The following is an 18,524-nucleotide window of genomic DNA, read 5'->3' as shown; positions in this document are numbered from 1 at the left end:
TTGCAAAAAAGAAAAAAATATATATCTTTTATTAGCAATCAAACAAATTCTAAATTCTCATCTGATTTCATAAAAAAAAAATCTACAAAAGTAAAGATGGAGCTCATTTCTGCAAATTATGAGTAGTAAGTGTACAAAAATAGTAGTAGGATGCATATTTTAGTTTTTTTAACACATTATGAGAACCAATGAAACTTTTTGCATCTTTGATTCATGATTCTTGATCTTCTTTATTACCATTGTTGACCTCATGGTAAACTTGATTTAATGGCTTCAGTCTGTATGGATAAATAATTTCCATTTATTTTTATTACTTTGGTCTTCTTCGATAAGGATACAAAATGTCATCAACACTTTCCTTTATTTGATTCCCAACTTTGCGCACATTCTTTGCTACCCCTGATGCAACTACATTTGCATTTCGCGTAAATCTGGTTTTATTAAAAAAAAAAAAAAAAAAAAAAAAAAAAAAAAAAAAAAAACAATAAATTACTACAGAGTTTAATAAATAATTAGGCTTATTTTACCTCAAAACTAAAAATGCAACTTTTTCACTTACCTACTAAAGAAATCATCTGATGATGTAGATTGAGCAGCAGGCCTGTTTACTCGTGGTTGTGGGATTGCATTATCTTCAAACAAAAAACAACATTCCATTAGTTTTGTTACATATAAAACAAATATATAGAAAATACAAGTTTGACATTCAAAATAAAAAACATGGTTATGCCAAAAAAACCTAGCTTAATGTATTAAGACACCAACCCTTTTTTACATTTTTCCTCCAAATTCCACTCATGTTAAAATTGATGAACATTGTTAAGATTAATGGAACTTGTGAAATTTGTTTTTTGTAATGTAAGGATAAAATGGTCATTTAGTGTCATTCAGGCGGTTTATTCAGTCTAGAAAAGAAACAGACCTAATGCATACAACACTTTATCCAGATAGACATCATTACCCATCTGCTAATTTACCAATACACGACTTAATGGGAAAAATAAAAAGAAATAACCCCAAAAAGATCATGATGCTAATCGAATAATTTACCTTTATTATGATTATGAGCATGAGCATGAGTAGGAGCCGAGTTGGCATTGGTGACTTTTCTATCCACAAGAACCTGCAAGCAGTTGATGATGTAAGTGAGCTTGTTAGTGTGTGTGTGTGTGTGTGTGTGAGAGAGAGAGAGAGAGAACCTCGACTCCAACACAAACTGGCAACTCCTTTTGTGTATCTTGTGAATCAACATTTTGATTTTTCATATCCGAATAAACAGAGTAACCAACACAACCGTATCTAAAATCAGCAAGGCTTCTTCCCTCTTTGGAAGCTTCCATCTCAGATTCTCCAACATAGTAGCGAGGTACTAGTCATAAAAGTTTTAAATTCAGGATCCCATCTTTCTTTAAACTAAAAATATTCAATCTTGAAAACTATAATAAACACATTTTGAAAGTTATATTAATGAGCTATGATGCACACAAAGACATGGGACTTGTGAGATAATGTGATAGCCATAGCCACATAGACATAGTTGAGATCAAATTTACCATCAAGTATATGCATTTAGTGTCAAACTGTCAATTGAAAATAAGTACATATATAACACCATGTCTAAAAAAACTTAAATCATTCACAATTAGCAGCAGCCTAACATGACATATGAAGTGTATAAGGATGTGCAAATTCATCTTAATATGCTTTCACAGTTGCACTGGCAATTGATATTGATTTCCTTTCAATTTGACACCAACATTAGTTCTATTACTAACAATTCCCATTAGAATGCATCCATAAAGCAACTATTTTTCCTTCAAATTTTTGACCTAATGACATGAACTGATGACTTGTCTGGATTTATTTACAAAGTGAATTCTATGCACTCAAGTACTCAACCCAAGATCACAAAATCATATGATATATCAGGAATCGATACCTAACATATCAATAATCCGAATTCCAGCGCATTCAGAATACATCTGAGAGAGAGGAAAAGAGTACCTTTGGGAAGGGAACGGGTTATGCCGACGCAAACAGGGTTACGAGAATTGGATTTTAGCGTTGATGAATAGTATAAACATCCTTTGCATGATTTACCCTTTCTGGAAGCGCCTTTCTCGTTTAACAGCTGTAGATTAGTTTGATTATCATGATCTTTGGAGTTAGGGTTTCCTTCGTTTGCCCCTTTCACTTCTTCGCCTCCTTCTCCCATCTGTTTCACTCCCTAATCTCGCTGATGAATGCAAAATATCTCCTACCGCTGATTTTGCTCCGCTTCAGATGACTTTCGTTGAAGATGATGACGACAAGGTTCTTGCTCAAACAAATTCTAAACATAGGAACCAAATATGGGGTTCGCCCTCACAGTTTTGTATATTTGGGAGGTACCAATCACACCTTTTGCCTTTTGGACTTAATTTTATATTAATTTTTTTTTTCTTCTGTATTTATTATTACCAATTTTTTGTTTCTTTTTTTCTGTGTTTTTTAATTAATCGTGTTAAAAAGAATATAAAACGAATAAATAATTTACTAAAACAATAGAAGATCGTTTAAAGACATTTGTTGGAACAATGGTCTCAAAGATTCCAAACAACCCATTATATGAAAATTAATAAAGAAAATTGAACATAATAATATATGTGGAAACCCCAAAAATAGAGAAAATTATGGACCTTCATAGAAAAAAATCCACAATACAGCAAACAGAACCCAAAATCCTATAAAGATAACGTAAATAAGAGGTATATATAATGTAGCCTCCAGTCAAGTGTAACGCTCATAACTTTGTAAACTTAGTTTATTAATACATGTAATAGTGACTTGGGTTATAAATGTTATTAGAGTGAAGCATGTTGGAACACTTTGTGAAAGTTGTCCTTGACAAAATAAAAACATAACCAAAAAGTATTTGTTCTGCCTTCGCCACCGGTTATGGCAACATACTTATATGTTTTGTGTCATTTCCTTCTAAAACACCTCTATATTTACAAAACCATTACTTCTAACTTTAAGTTCATCGTAGGAACTACTTTATGACACTCACTTCAACTGAAATATGAGGAATAATAATGTAAACATACATTTTAGCATTAGTAACACATAGCCTTCATTTCTACACATAAGAGTTTCGTTAAGAGAAGAAGAAGTTAGAAATTGTTAGTCTCTAACTCATTTGATTACATAAGAAAGAATATATTTCTAGACTAGTTGGTGACAATTTGTAGGTCGGATTGTCATATCTTATCTTTGTTCATTCATGATCAACCAGATGATTATTGCAAGTTTCAAGATCTTACGAGTCAAGTAACAGCTTCATCTAATGAAAGATCCATTGTTGGCCTTCTCCATAAGATCTTGTAAGGTGATATCCTCATATTTGATAGTTCAAAGGAAATATTCTTGGATGCATGCTATGTAACTGAAGCGATTCGATCATGTGAGTCATGTGTTTTACTGTCTATAAAAGACTTCATCCAATGACATAAAAAATTGTTGGTGATCCTAAAACACAAAATTCTTAGGGGACAGCATTCTTTGTGAGGATTGATGAGTTGGTTTTTTACACTTTTATAGGATCAAGGTGTGAAATCAAGTGTGTTCTTGATCTTGTTGGGCTTAACCTCGATATTGTATTTTCTTCAAATATTTTGCTATGTGTGTATTTAAAAACCTTCAATATAAACAGACTTCCTCAACAATGATTCGCCAATTTATAACCATGGATTTAAAATACTCGGTCCAGTTAGTTCAAAGGGCACAAATTGTTGAATTCAATCCTTTGTTAGCAAGCGTTGCTCATTCCGATTATTCCTTATCTACACATCTACACTTAAGATTATTTTATTCTTATTACAATGCTCTTAAAGCATTAAAGTATATATTTAATTAAACATTCTATCAACAAAAAAAAATGATACTTTACATTACAACTTTTGTGGACATCTAACAACTGTACATTTAGGAATATCACCTTAAGTTATATTGCGATTTATTTTAAAAACCGGATAATATGTTTCTAATTCTAAACGATCAAGTATCTCCTGTGTAGCCCATAAATATGATGAATGCCCATCAATCAGTTCTGTAACATCAACCTGTTAACACAGCACAAAACAAAAATTAAATACCATTTTTTATTTATAATAAAAACCACATTAAACAAAAATAATATTAATAAATTAACCAAACTCACATTCTCAATTCCAGGAATATCCACAGCCTGAATTCCAGCTAATCCTTGCGTCAGGAGACTGTAGTGTTGTTTAACCATATAATTAAATTCCAGGTTTGATATGTATTTTTAAATATATTTATTGATAGTAATAATAATTTTCCATATTATAAATTTGAAAGATTCAACAATACATACCTTGCACGAAAGGCTACTCCTAACATCCAATCGTTTGTGGAGTAAGCATTTATCAATCTCCCAGACACTACCTAAAAAACAAAAAAAGTTTTATTAAATATAATTTTCCATATTTTAAGTTCAGCAATATATTATAATATTATATATACCTTTCTTACAGCTCCCCAATTTTCACCTTGTATAGAAACAGGTGCACCAAGTAGAACTACTCTTTCCACAAGTCCATCTGGAAATGGAAATTTTAATTAATATTTAATAATACCAAAAAATCCACTACAAAGTACAAACAAGAAACCTGATTCCATGGAATTAGCAATTACCATGTCCAGTTTCTGCTAGATGCTGAAGACATTTGAAGATAGCACGTGCTCCAAGTGAGAAACCTATTAGTGTCACAGGCCTGAAATTTATAATTACAAATTTACAATCTTTTATTCCAAGTTTATAAATTTTATAATCGAGTAAACCTAACCTGTTGCCTTGCAATCCCTTGATCAACACTTCAGCAAGCAGCTTTCCAGCCTTGTCAGATCTGAAGGGAAACTGAAAGTTGTAAACTTGTAATGTGGAATTTAAAAATAATAATAATAATAATATAAAATTATAAAAAAGAAAACCTGTTGACAGCGATTGTCCATTTGCTGTCAATAAAACTGGTTAATGAAAGTAAAGTTGCAGGCCAGGCTAAAGCTGCTAAAAGAGAGCTTAATACAGTCAGCATTGCACCTTGTCTCATCAACTCCATTGCAAGACCTGGATCATATCATTATCATATCAAAAAATTAAATTATAAGCTAACTATTTAGTTTTTATATTGATAATTATTTTCAAAGGTTGAATAATTAATTACTTGACGAAAGCCAGTCCTGAATTGCAGTGCTTACAGCAATCAAATGCTTAGATTCCCATTGCAATGCATACCTGAAGAAATAATGCTATTGAATAATAAAACCAAAAAAGTTTGTAAAAAATTGATCTTCGTCATACCTTTCCATGTTATCAAGTTGATCTTCCCAAGGCCTTATAAAATCTTGCTCCTCAAAGACAAATCCTGACACCAATATCTCAACTGCCAGCCTCTGTTACTTAACACAAGGTTTATGAGAAAATATAGTTACAATATACTTTAGGGAATTAAAAACTAAGGCTCTATGTCACATGTGACCCTTATAGTTTTACCCATTTACCCTTTTGACCATTCTTTCAAACAAGGCGAGTTTGCCACTTAACTTGATGATTTTGTATTTATTTGGTCATTGTAACCTTTAATGGTCACATATTATATGACACAAACCCAAAAGATATTTATAAAAAAAAAATACAAAAAAACTCACGCCTTGGTTATGATTGTCCCCTATGGTTTTGAACTCAAATTCATCAATACTTCCTGTCCTTCTAGCCATTTTTGTCCCTGTAAGTCCAGCTCCAGCAGCTGTAACAATCACATTTACAGATTTACTTATTATTTCCAGAAGAAAAAAAAAATTGTAACTCTAATAAATCTTTATTCTTTATCCACCTCCAAATGAAGCAGCCACTGCAACAGAACCTGCAACACTTCCTGCGGCTGTAGCAACAGCAGCAAAACCACCAGCTCCAATCACTGGTATAATTGCACCTAATGTTGGTGCTATAGCACTAAATCCTGCAGCAATTGCTGGAGCAGCTAAACCTGTTGAAAATATAATTTTCCATTATACAGATAAAACATTAATTTACTAAAAGATTTAAAAATTTTGGGATGTTATAACTATAACTATACCACCAGTAATCGCCATTAAAGTTCCACCAGTTAAAGCAGCAGCTCCAATAATACCTCCACGTCTCCACTTAGCCCACATGCTTTTTGGTGCTTGCTCCTCTTCCTTTGCTTCTTCTTGTTTCAATATAGCCATTGCAGATAAAGCCACTATAATCTCAATCGCTTCCTGAAAAGACAAAAACGCTCTCTTGGAATGTGGAACAGAAATCAAAAGAATGATTTTAGGAAAACAAAAACTAACTAACCACTTTGATCCATTTGAGGTCAAACCATGTTGTTAACAACCGTAAAGCAGCACGATGTCTAGCATCATAACCTTTTTTCTGTCTCTTAGATTTGCTGTTATTATCTTCAGGTAAATCTGCCAGACAAGCTGAAAGAAGCTCATATAGGACTGTTACTTTTCTTCCATAACCAAGCATCTTCACCTCTTCAATAGGCTGTTCTACAGTGACACTGGTGGATTCAATAGCCACTTCTTTAGTCTCCTGTTCAATTTTAGGGGAATTGCAATCTTTTTCCTCTTCTGTTTTCATCTTGTTTTCAAGTTCAGATTTTAAATGGGAATTGGAATCTTTTTCCACTTCTGTTTTCATCTTGTCTTCAAGTTCAGATTTTGAATCGCTACTGGCAAACTTCTCCTGCCAATCATTTGCATATGCACGTTGCTTCTCTTTTCTCCATTTATAATCCTCGGGAGTTATTTCTATACTTGCCACCATGGCATCGACTGCATTGGATAAAGCAAGTTCCTGGTCTGATACTTCTGAAGAAACATCACTACCTTCTTCCCCGAGTAATCTTAAGAACTGTAAATTATCAATAATGGCTGTCATAAGTAAGGGAAGTGTATGGTTGTTAAGGTGATTGTGTTTAAAGTATTTCGTGTATTATAAAGTCACATACAGCTCCAACATGGCGACTTGGAGAAGAACCAGCTGTTTCCTCTAAGCCATACCAAGCTGATTTGTCGATATCTAGAAACCTGTTGTTGACAAAATTTGTTATATGTAACAAAATCGCCATCACAAGAACTTATAGTACAACTGTTATCTCTTAATTAGCAGATAAGATTTAGCAGTGGCTACGATTAGAATTGCAGTATGAATGATGTTTGATAAAATAAGTCGGACTAAAACCTGAAAATAGGGCGGAGCAGACCACACGACTCGTTGACCCATAGCTGAGGATCTTCGCTGACCGAATCGGTACTGCTTGCATTGCTACCACGTTCTTCGGTTAGTTCATCGGAGGAGGACCCTAACGGAAAGGTTTGGTGAATCTGCGTTTGGTTTAGGGCCAACCCGAATAAAGCTCCGGCGGCATACCTCTGCGTCTGGGTTAACGTCGACGGCATTTTGACGCCGGAACTCGAACAGATTATCAAACTAGAGTGTGTGTCCGCTGATTTGGTCGGAAGTTTGGTGCACTGATCGGTTTGATTTTCTCTTTGTTTTCTGGATTTTCAACTCGTCGGCAAAGACTCGTGATCCACCGTTTTAATTGAGAGAATCAGAGAATGAGTGAGTTACATTAATAGTCCCTTGTTATTTCCTAATATGCACTTTTTGTCCTCCAACTTTGAAGATCATACTAACCAGTACCCACACTTGAATTAACTATTTTGTTACATTTTGCTTTCAATTTCAATTTCAATTTCAAAGTTCCAAGTGCATGATAGATCATCCTTAACTTTTAATTTACTCAATAGGCCAATTAATTTTTCTTTCGCTCTTATTACACTAGGAGTTGATTTCAATCGAATAATTCTTGATTTTAATCGGATAATTCTGTCATAGTAGACATCATGTCACCATCAGTAAACAAACATATCTTTTGACCCTCAAACTCCCGTCCCATTTGTGTCATGAGAATCAAAAACATTATTTATTAATCTATTAACTACAATTAAAATATAAACAATCCAAAAAGTAAATGGGATGTTATGTTGGGTTAATCAGATTCAAGTCTTAGGGTTTTTTTTTAGGAAAGTTGCATTTGAGTAGTTTTCAATTTCTTTAGTATAAGTAGGAGCATGTGTGGTTCTTTTGTTTCAATGCAATTCCAGTAACTTCGTGATCAAGTATCTTCCTCTTTTTTCTTTTCTTTTTTGTCGCTGTTTAAGTTCACACTTGCAAGTTGCAATATCAAATTTGTTTATTGTTTTTTTGCGCTTACACTTGGTATCAGAGCGGTTTTACGCTTGGTATTAAAGCGGTTTCGTTGAAGGGGGTGTGATTCGAGGTTGATTATAAGCAACCTCGGTTTCTTTTAATCAGGCTTGTAAGAGACTAACCGGAGGCGCGGAATAAACAGAAGGGAAGACGTCAAAGTGAGTGGCTTTGATTTGGTTCGTTTTTGTGGGTGACGAAAAACGGTAAAGGTGGTTGTGACCTTCTCTTGTTGTCCGGTGGAAGAGTGTTCTCGGAACAAGTTTGATTAAAAAGTTCGGGGTTAAGGAGAAAAGGACGTTGTTGGTTAAAGAAGAAGGTTCGATGACATATCAAGTTCCGATTCTGACTCCAACGAATTATCCGGTGTGGGCGGTCAAAGTCAAGTCGATTATTGATGCACACAACATATGGGAGACGGTCGAACCAAATGCGTTAGGTGAAGCATCGGATCAAAAGAAGTCAAAACAAGCTCTTGCCTTTTTGTTTCAAGCGATACCTGAAGACATGGTGTTGCAAATGGCGAGTTACACCGACCTAAAGCAAGTGTGGGATTGGCTAAAAACACGGTATTTGGGAGTGGACCGGGTGAGAACGGCTCAACTTGCAACCTTAAAAAGGGAGCTTGAAAGTTTACACATGAAGGAGGGTGAAACGGTTGATGATTTTGTGACGAAATTATCCGATTTAGCGTCAAAAGTAAGGAGTCTTGGTGACAAGCTTGAAGAAGTCGATTTGGTGAAAATGTTACTTGATTCGATGCCTAAGTCGTTTCTTCAAATCGTGGCTTCAATAGAGCAATGTTTCGAGTTGGATTCAATGTTATTTGATGAAGCGGCTGGTAGATTGAAGGCATACGAGGAGCGTATAAGAGGAACCGAGAAAGTGGAGGACACTCAAGGTGAGTTGTTGTTGACTAGTGAGGAAAAATCACATGTTTGTAAGCATTGTGGCAATGGAAGTTCAAATCGGGATGACTTTGAACGTGGTCGTGGAAGAGGTCGGGGGTCGGGAGAAGTCGAGATGGTAATGAATGTGTCCGGGATAAAAGTCACGTTAGATGTTACAAATGTGGTGATTTTGGTCACTATAAAAACAAGTATCCTAAATGGGAAAAAGAAGCGGGTCTAATCGAACCGACAGTATTTTGAACAAGTGGTATGACCAATCCGATTAAAGAGGTAATTGTTGGGTTAATCGGATTCAAGTCTAGGGGTTTTTTCGGAAAGTTGCCTTTTATTAGGAGTCGGTCTTTTATTTTATTGTTTTAGAAGTTTGAGTAGTTTTCAATTTCTCTTTAATGCATGAGTCTTTCTTTTGTTTTAATGCAGTTCAAGTAACTTCTTGCTCAAGTATCTTCCTCTTTTTTCTTTTCTTTTATGTCCCTGTTCACACTTGCAACTTTGCAACATCAAATTTGTTTATTGTTTTTATTGCGCTTACATATTAATTAATATGATAACATTTCTCTAAAAAATTAGTCGGTCTGTTTTAAGTCAAGGATTTAGAACTTAGAAGGTTGGCTAAACACTTGAAAGCAACTTTCAATCCTTTTGGCTGGTTTCATTTTTCTATTTATATATTTGATATGTAGGAGATACAATATAAACCCAATTCTAAGTAAATTGATCAAACTTGTCACATATCTGATATCTAAATAGACAACACAAAAGAAAGACCACAGAAAAGCTTCCACCCAAACCTGTCCATAGTTTGGGTGATATTATCGAATGCAAAAAGCATCATTGAGATCAAACAACGATATCAATGGCTCAATTTTGTTGTACAACAAGTGACTAACTTGAGTAAATTGAATCATAGGCAAGAGTCACAACTCCCAAAATATAGACAGCAGACACCATAATCACTACTACATTATATATTGATTATACAAAAAAACACATGTCACCATTTCAATCATTACCACCTCCTCCCAAAATCCAAAATATTACCTCTCTTGTTGGTGTAGATAGCTGCATGAAGATCCCTTCTTGCACCTCCCACTCTCATAAAATTTACATATACGCTGCCCTTTTGATGGCGGCGCCCTTGAATAACCACCAGCACCACCGCCGCCGCTGCCGCCACTACTGAATGAAGACTGCCTACCCCATGAAGCTCTACTACTGCTTCTACCATGTCCTGAATCCTCACCATGATGTGTCCTCTCTCTTGGACTGATACTTTTACTGATACTGTTATTGTTGCTGGTACTGTTGCTATATCTGTCCCCCCCACTAGACCTCCTGTGGTGGGAGGAGGACTCCCGCCCTGCATTCACACTCCGGCTATGGGAGGATCTACTTCCGCTGGTGGCTCCCTGAGATGCTCTTCCTGTATACTTTTCTGACCCCATTCTTCGTGAATCCGCGACATCAAATCCCATCGTCAGCGGCAGTGGCAGCGGAAGCAGCGGCGGTTGTGATTGTGGCTGTGGCGGCGGCGGTGGTGGTGGTGGTGCATCCGGCTGGATAAACTCACCTTCTTCCTCCTCCACATCCGGAAACCCACTAAATTTCCTTGCTGCCACCGCTTTTATCCGTTCACCCGGCCAACCTGATACAACGCCTTTCGACTTCCTTCCTCCACGTGATTCCGGCGGTGGTGGAGGCGGAGACAGTGGTGGCGGCGGCGGTGGTGGCAGTGGAAGTATACCGTTTCTTGACTTTTCTTCAACTAGATCGTCTCTTTCTCCCTCGTCAGTTTCAGCCCTAGTGGAATCATTTAAATCGATCATGTCTTGGCGAGGCGGTGGTGGTTGCGGTGGCGGTGGTGGTGGGAGCTCAGAACTGCCCATCTCAGCCCATTTAAACCCCATATGATCGGAATTTGTGGCCGGAATAGCAACAGCTCCGATGGGTTTAGTCTCGAGACCAAATGAGAAGTGATGTGATTGACGATGTAAATGCATATCTGTATCCTGATCAGTCGGGCTGAAATCATCCATGGAACCATTAAACAAATCTTCAAGAAAACTATTCCTTCTAGAAGTCGGAGACGGGACTCCATTCCGGGATTCCATTGCATCAACTTCCGCCAAAAGATCGGAAACGGATTCCTCCGCCAACGTGGCAAACTCAATGGTTTCACCAACACCGAGTCCATGCCATGCTGGCAAACCGTGATACGGTTGTGATGATTGGGGAGGCGATGAATGATGATGCATAATTTGATCCATATTTGTACTACCGACTTGATGATCCAATACTTCTAGAGGCTTTAAAGGAGAAACCGATACCCGGGCCGACCCCCATTCCTCAGGCTTAGGAGGATATCGGCCCCATTCATCACCCGTTTCGGGTAATTGGGCCCCACCAATCACTAAACTTAAAGCAGTACTCCACGTAGGCGGGTTCGGGGTCGGGTTTGGGTTTGGGTTTGGGTTTCCGGAAGGTTGTGCAGACTGTTGTTTGTCTTTTTCATTTTCATGACTTTCCTTCTTCAACAGTTGACTTTGCAAATCCACAAGGGCTTCATCTGCAACAGGAAAAACTTGAGAAACATGCTGATTGATATCAGTATCGGGCCCCTTCGGGCTTGGGCTTGGGCTTGGGCTTGGGCTTGGACTCGAAATGGACATATTTGGGGGGTTACAGTTCAAATTGTAATTATTATCATCGGAATTGGGTAACTTTTCAAGATTGACGGAGTCCATAGCATATGAAGTTTGCGGAACATTGACTTCCTCAATTTGATTATTGACTTTTTCATTGCCGGGCCATGGGTCATTGTAGGGATTATTAAACTGTTGTTGCAATACATCGTTTAGAAGTACAGAATCGGCCTCTCGACCCGCCCATACCCTCATATCATTGGGAAAGTATCCACGGATACTCCATTGATGCAACTGTACCATAGAAAACGGGCCTTGGACGTTTCCACTCGGGTCCCGGTAGTGCCATATGTCATCATTGGGAGATGGGATTTCCAACATGGACAGAAATGAAGAAGGTGTTGATTCCGGTTCAATAGTGGGTAGCGATGAGCTCACACGAGTTTCAATCTTGGATTCCGATACAATGGTGGGTACTGATGACCTCACAGGAGTTTCAATCTTGGATTCCAGTACTACAATGGCAGGTACCGATGACCTCACAGGAGTTTCAATCTTGGATTCCGGTGCAATGGTGGGTAACGATGACGTCACAGGAGTTTCAATCTTGGATTCCGGTACAACAATGGTTGGTAACGATGACGTCACAGGAGTTTCAATCTTGGATTCCGATACAACAATGGTGGGTACCGATGACCTCACAGGAGTTTCAATGTTGGATTCCGGTACTACAATGGTGGGTACCGATGACCTCGCAGGAGTTTCAATCTTGAATTCCGGTACTACAATGGTGGGTAGCGATGAGCTCACATGAGGTTCGGGATTGGATTCAGGGATTGTTGAACCGTTACAATTGACCTCTTTTGGTGGTTCCACCGGGGGATTTGATTCCATCATGTCTTTTTCCATTTCCGATGTCCCTGTAGGCTTGATGGAATCCTCCTCAACGTTGTCTTTGGGTTGATTTTGATCGTTTGAACTTTCCGCTCTCTTTTGAGGAGAGATTGTGTTTGTGCCACTGACCCAAGAAAACTTGGGCTTCTGATGTTCTCCTGGAGATTTTGATGACATTGTTAGTCAAAGTAGGAAGGAAATGAATATGTGAAACTGTAGAAAGGTGTTGAATAACAAACCGTGTTCGTTGTTGAAATACTCTTCAGTGTCATCAGATTCATAATCAGGATTCATTTTTGGATCAGTATGAACCTCTGGGACTTCACGTAATCTGCGTTCACGCTCCTCAGGTGTCTTTAGAAGTTGGAGTTTCTGTACACATTCTCTAAGAGTGGAATTTGTCAAGGAATTCCAACACTTTTGAGCATTCCAACGGAATTGGAATTCGAGATTCCGTTCCATCGGAATCCTTCAAATTCCATGTTTGATGGATTTTATTATCATTCCTATAATTCAATTCCATATTTCCTTTTTTTTTTATTAATCTACCAAAAATACCTTTAGTGATATTTAAATAAACAAAAATAAAATTCAATAGACCAAAGGATATCCCTTTTTCTGCCGTTTTTCACTTGCTCGATCGCGAAGATGATTAAGCCGCAACATCTCGGCTTCCATTCTCTAAATTATACAAAATAAGAAAACCAATTAATTAAAGCAACAAATAAAAATATGGTAACATGTACATTTCTACCATAAATAGGCAATAAACAACCTATAAAATCACATTTTTATCTTGAAACCAAATAACTCACATCATCAACCAGAAGTGACTGAAGCGCCATTGCCTTTTCTTGTATCTCACCCTACCACAACCACAACCACAACCACAACCACAAAACTTGTCATCATCATAATCATCATACACAAAACACAATTTTAAATAAAAATCGGCATAAAAACTTACTACAGTAAAACATCTCACAAGCCCGCATCTTATACTCTCTCTCAACCGTCTGCATTCATCCTAAAAAACCCCCCGCTAATTATCAAAGAAAAAAAAAACAATAAACTAATTATTAATTATTATGAAGTGCTAATTAGTCACCTCGGATAATTCTTGATTTGAAATTGTATCAATTGCCACAGTCTCCTTCTTGTCTAAATTTGATACTTCAAGCATAACATCAACTAATTTATCACCAACTTTATAGGGTACATCCGCCTTAGTCGTACCTAATAAATACAATATTGTAAAATTTAGGTGATACTAATAATTCCCACAAATGATGATAAATTAAAAACATTCCATTGCATTACCTACTACTTGCACAAGCCTGTACATATCATCCTTCTGATCACTACCCGATATCCTAATTTGCACAATCGATCCAACAACCTTTTCATGAAACTTTTCACTATCTTCAAAAATTTTCTCCATCAAATTACGCCTCAAGTATATCAGATTCATATTATGCACATCAATCGAAGCATATTCATCCAATTTATTCTGTGTCACACGTTGTTCAGCCTTCCTGTGACTTCTACGTTCCTTGTTACTCACCATCACCATATTATCAGGCTTGCAATCTGCATCCACTTGTTTTACAGATACAGTATTATTCTCAATTGTATTCTTCTGTGAACTATCATCCTCTTTTATATAAAAATGTAACTCCAGAAGCTTTAACATTTCAATATGACCAACACGTGGTTTACCAAAAAGATTCTTTAACCTCGTATCACATATGATTTGGGTTTTCTTTCGTGGGTCCCGCAGATTATTTCTTTTTATGTAATCTAGCAAAAGTGCCTGGACATCAAACTGAGATAACATGGACACGTCACCATTTTTCATGTGTGAAACAAAATCTAGTAACTCTTTGGTTGCCCACTCTTTGGATTCGATTACAGATGGAGTTTCTTTTGTGGGTTCATTAGTTTGCTCAGATGTTTTGCTACTTTTGGAAATATTATTAGCCTCGTGATTTCCAAAAGATGTATCTAATGTAATGCTTCTTCTACCACTGGCACTGATATGTGAAGTTGATTCGATTGAAGGGATTGTTTCGGATCTTTCCCATGGACTTTGAGCTGCTATAATCTCACTAAAAGTTAGAGATAGCTTTCCTTTTAAGTAGTTCCAGTATACCTTGAAAAGATACTCCCAACTAGTCTTGTCATCAAAATCCACCTGGAAAACTTGCAGATGAAAACATATAAGCAAGAATCTTGAATTTTCAATGTAAAATCAAGAATCTTGAAAAAGTATGATTTTGCATACCTTTACTTCCTTCCCTTGTGCGCTGTTTTCAATGAGCGTGATTGTTTTCATGCATATTGAACAAAAGCCTTTATCACCTCTCACACACATAAAGTCAGCCTTTTTACTGCACCCTTTGCACAATGAATAAGTACACGTGTAGCACATATGATATGATGTCTTCTCACATACGCTACAGATATGCCAACCTAAAAGTCATATAAACACAGAGATATTAATGAATCATGAAACCTAGTAACCTACTCAATTAGTGTCTGTAATTAATAGCCGGATAAGTAAAGTCTCAAAGAGATCAAAGGTCAAGGTTACGATTTCCATGTTTGGCTTAATGAATAAGGCAAGACCCCTCCCAAAAAGAATAAAGATTGAATGATTAAATTATATCTACCCCTTGATACCTAATTCATATCTACCTTGCCCAACATGTAATTTTAATTCATGGAAGAGCATCATTTACATTAAAATTAGGCGCTCTATGTCATTTGTTGTTGTTGTGGACATACAGTAGAACATTGTTGGACATGATACCGAATCCGGCTATAGCATGGGGTTAAACATAAAGGAATTGGCACTTTACAAAGGCATGATCTTCAATAGGAGGTTGTGGAGGTTTAAAATCATGGTGGTGGAGTAGTACATGTCATAGGTACTTTCATATAGGGTTATGCTTTTCATAGAATATTTACCCCCTTTTATCTTAGCCTTATTGTTAGTTCCTGCTTTATGGTTTATTATACATACACCTAATTTATGCTTTATTGCTTGTATATGCTTACCTCATTCATTATGGGATTTTAGGTATTGTTGTTGCTGTGTAGATTTTTTGCATCTCATGATGTCAAGCAGATAATGGTAGTCTCAAAAAAAAAAAGAGATGCACAATTTGGGTTTGCTAGACCAATACCACATTGAAGATTGAACCACAGAGTACGAAAAAAAAAACAAAAAGAAAAACTCATCTAATGCACAAGGTGACAAGGTCTAATTCTGAATGGTAAAGAATAACAATATTGATGGAGAAAAACATTACAATAGATATGTCATGTTTAGGCAAACTCTTCAGCCTCCAGAAGTAGGTGTGTGAGAATGGAAATTGAATTTAGGTCAGCCTTGATGAGCTTTAATTAGTATGACTTCTCCACAGCTCAATAGTTAATTCCATCAGTTAGTTCATTCCTTTTTTAGGACAGTATAATATATGTTAAGCAATTTACAAGAGTGCTCTTGCATGTTTACTAGTATTACATGACAACAGGGGACTAAAATACATGGAAGGAATGATCCTGGTTAAAAGCATAAGTGGTAATACAGTGTTACACCTACCCTAGGATGAAGGGTGTTAGCAATAGCATAACCTTAAAGCTACAAGACGTGATGTACCATTGAGAGGGGGCAACTTTTGATAATGAAGGAAATGCAAAGAATTACAAAGAGAATAGTGTAACAAACATGAACAGCAAACATACCGCAATTCCATTTAGCTTTGGTTTGAAAAAATGCTTCATCGCGCTTGATACAGGCCGGATGGTATGCCTTTGGACAGCCCCTGCACCCAACAGATAAAGCATAACTAATCTTCATCTTATCATCGATTGACAAAAGTTAATTCTTTGAATGAAAGTACTAATCGCATCATCTCATGCAGTTCTTTCAACAAATGCAGACATTTATCACATCCCCAAAGAACACGAACATAACAGCTGTATGGATGAAGCAAAAGATATGAGCACAAACCGGCGATCGCACAGCACGAGACTCCCACCATCGAAGCAAATAAAACAAACGTCTTCATCCTCATCCTCTTCTTTAATCTTCTTAGCAGACGGCTGGTTGGCCTGAGCCCTAGGCGGCCGCCCTCGCTTCCGCTTCGCCACTTGAGCTCCTCCAACCGCATTACCTACCTCAACCTTCACTCCTCCACCGCCACCATCTGCAACGACACCCACCTGTCCTCCATCAGTTTTCTGAATCGCTTGACTCCGGTCAAGACTTTGACTCTCAGCTCCCGAATTTTGAACTTCCATCATAGAAAATTGAATGACCTAAGCTAAAAATCAGTTCATCGGTTGACCATTAGCAGAGATAATGAAAACCCTAGAGCTTGAAATCGCGTAGTGGTGGTGTCGTAGGAGGTCTGGTTGCGTAGATGCATAGAAATGGATTGGGGGAAGTACGTGATTAGTGGGTCGTTTTCCAAGGGCGAAGTTGGGAGATTTACGAAACCCCAAAAAGAGAGTGCTTGGGAGTAATTGTGACTTGTGAGAGTGTAGATGTTGGGCAGGGTGGGTTTTACCTATCGGAGACACGACTTTATCTGACTAGAGACTAAAGAGAGAACGTCGATCGGAGCTCCGGGGATTCTTTCCGATACTCGGCAACACGTGGACAGATATATATTTTTTTTTCTTTAAAAAAGGAATTATGAGTACACAGATTCTAAAACACCCAATCCGGTTCCATTATACCGTAAAAAAAAGAGTTGCTCACTAAAATATCAATAATATTAATATTAATATTAATATTTAATATTAATTTAATATATATGTAATATAAGAAAACAAATAAATAGCCATGTTAAATGTGAATCCGCGGGTTTTTTTTTTTTTTTTCTGACAGAAAATTAATTTCAGTGAAACAATTTAGGTCAAATAGGTCAAATGAAATGTTGTCCCTAACATATTTTCGCCAACGTTTTTCCAGTGAACAACGAAAATACATCAACATCAAGTAAATCCACAAGCATATAGCATTTTTATGATACAAGTAGAAAATATTGTTTTATTTTAAATATCTACTAGTTGTGAGACCTATGTATTATATGGGTTAATTTAAAAAAAAAATTAAATATAAATATCAAAATATTTGAATTTATAAGAAAATAAGAAAAATAATAAATTATTATAATTGAAATGTTTTTTATCTTTTAAATTTAAATAAATAAACAAAAGATATTAATGAACTTTAACTTGGAAATTTTGAAATTAAAATGTAAGTTTATTAATGTCATTTATATTCATTTATTAGTATATTTATTGCAATTATTACTTTAAAATATTATATGGAATCCTCTTTAATAAATAAAAGTTTTTTTGCCACATGTCGTCTTCTCCTTTATTTTGACATTTGTCATTTTGTAAGAATTTCAGAAATTTTATTTTCCACTTGTATTTTTTAAGGATTTCAATTTTCTTAAAATATAATTTCATAAAATTGTTATGGGTTCTATAAGAAAATAAAACCATCATATTAATTTGGTAATAAATTCTTATAAATATTTTAAACAATTTAGTTTCTTTTACAAATTTTCAAAAAATTATGTTATGTTATGTAAAGTATTACATTATAAAATATTTCATATTTATATATTGATATTAAAATTTTATTTTTAATAAACTCGTGTAATACACGAATCTTACAGCTAGTAAATTATGATATTTTATTCATGTTTTTATTTTCAATTCACACCCTTTCGGTTTTCATAGTAA

General features: G+C 36.2%; 3 protein-coding genes across 4 annotated transcripts; all 3 read right to left on the bottom strand.

Annotated features, from left to right (window-relative positions):
• On the bottom strand, nucleotides 1-2,394 carry LOC111913342 (uncharacterized). Its single transcript, XM_023909063.3, has 5 exons — nucleotides 2,005-2,394; nucleotides 1,200-1,369; nucleotides 1,051-1,123; nucleotides 560-632; nucleotides 1-431 (listed from the first exon to the last, which is right to left on the bottom strand). The coding sequence occupies exons 1-5, from the start codon at nucleotides 2,213-2,215 to the stop codon at nucleotides 311-313; spliced, it is 648 nt and encodes a 215-aa protein (XP_023764831.1). The 5' UTR covers nucleotides 2,216-2,394; the 3' UTR covers nucleotides 1-310.
• A 1,436-nt stretch (nucleotides 2,395-3,830) lies between these two features.
• On the bottom strand, nucleotides 3,831-7,620 carry LOC111913344 (uncharacterized). Of its 2 annotated transcripts, XM_023909065.3 has the most exons (15): nucleotides 7,277-7,620; nucleotides 7,044-7,122; nucleotides 6,383-6,946; nucleotides 6,138-6,303; nucleotides 5,895-6,047; nucleotides 5,710-5,807; nucleotides 5,363-5,454; nucleotides 5,226-5,296; nucleotides 4,993-5,128; nucleotides 4,848-4,907; nucleotides 4,696-4,775; nucleotides 4,525-4,601; nucleotides 4,376-4,446; nucleotides 4,199-4,256; nucleotides 3,831-4,100 (listed from the first exon to the last, which is right to left on the bottom strand). In XM_023909065.3, the coding sequence occupies exons 1-15, from the start codon at nucleotides 7,492-7,494 to the stop codon at nucleotides 3,978-3,980; spliced, it is 2,046 nt and encodes a 681-aa protein (XP_023764833.2). In that variant the 5' UTR covers nucleotides 7,495-7,620; the 3' UTR covers nucleotides 3,831-3,977. The 2 variants fall into 2 exon arrangements, 1 of the variants encoding a protein (XP_023764833.2); XR_006188268.2 differs by lacking the exons at nucleotides 3,831-4,100; nucleotides 4,199-4,256 and having other exon boundaries at nucleotides 4,382-4,446; nucleotides 4,696-4,758.
• A 2,364-nt stretch (nucleotides 7,621-9,984) lies between these two features.
• LOC111913343 (zinc finger CCCH domain-containing protein 44) lies at nucleotides 9,985-17,428 on the bottom strand. Its single transcript, XM_023909064.3, has 10 exons — nucleotides 16,774-17,428; nucleotides 16,506-16,585; nucleotides 15,040-15,227; nucleotides 14,076-14,949; nucleotides 13,864-13,991; nucleotides 13,723-13,782; nucleotides 13,571-13,621; nucleotides 13,366-13,436; nucleotides 12,995-13,146; nucleotides 9,985-12,913 (listed from the first exon to the last, which is right to left on the bottom strand). The coding sequence occupies exons 1-10, from the start codon at nucleotides 17,064-17,066 to the stop codon at nucleotides 10,257-10,259; spliced, it is 4,554 nt and encodes a 1,517-aa protein (XP_023764832.2). The 5' UTR covers nucleotides 17,067-17,428; the 3' UTR covers nucleotides 9,985-10,256.
• Nucleotides 17,429-18,524: the final 1,096 nt, after the last annotated feature.

Source organism: Lactuca sativa, chromosome 2 (assembly GCF_002870075.4).
Source record: "Lactuca sativa cultivar Salinas chromosome 2, Lsat_Salinas_v11, whole genome shotgun sequence".
NCBI lineage: Eukaryota > Viridiplantae > Streptophyta > Magnoliopsida > Asterales > Asteraceae > Lactuca > Lactuca sativa.
The sequence above is the reverse complement of the archived record's forward strand: the minus strand, read 5'-3'. Positions and strand labels throughout refer to the sequence as shown.

Excerpts from the sequence above, each read along its gene's own strand:
- LOC111913342 (XM_023909063.3), bottom strand. The coding sequence starts at position 2,215 with ATGGGAGAAGGAGGCGAAGAAGTGAAAGGGGCAAACGAAGGAAACCCT. Across the intron at positions 1,370-2,004 it reads AACCCGTTCCCTTCCCAAAG|TACCTCGCTACTATGTTGGA; the intron begins GTACTCTTTTCC and ends TTTTATGACTAG. Across the intron at positions 432-559 it reads TCAGATGATTTCTTTAGTAG|ATTTACGCGAAATGCAAATG; the intron begins GTAAGTGAAAAA and ends TAATAAAACCAG.
- LOC111913344 (XM_023909065.3), bottom strand. The coding sequence starts at position 7,494 with ATGCCGTCGACGTTAACCCAGACGCAGAGGTATGCCGCCGGAGCTTTA. Across the intron at positions 4,602-4,695 it reads TCTAGCAGAAACTGGACATG|ATGGACTTGTGGAAAGAGTA; the intron begins GTAATTGCTAAT and ends TTCCATTTCCAG. Across the intron at positions 4,447-4,524 it reads ATTGGGGAGCTGTAAGAAAG|GTAGTGTCTGGGAGATTGAT; the intron begins GTATATATAATA and ends TTTGTTTTTTAG.
- LOC111913343 (XM_023909064.3), bottom strand. The coding sequence starts at position 17,066 with ATGATGGAAGTTCAAAATTCGGGAGCTGAGAGTCAAAGTCTTGACCGG. Across the intron at positions 13,783-13,863 it reads CAAATCAAGAATTATCCGAG|GATGAATGCAGACGGTTGAG; the intron begins GTGACTAATTAG and ends GGGGTTTTTTAG. Across the intron at positions 13,437-13,570 it reads AGTCACTTCTGGTTGATGAT|AGAATGGAAGCCGAGATGTT; the intron begins GTGAGTTATTTG and ends TGTATAATTTAG.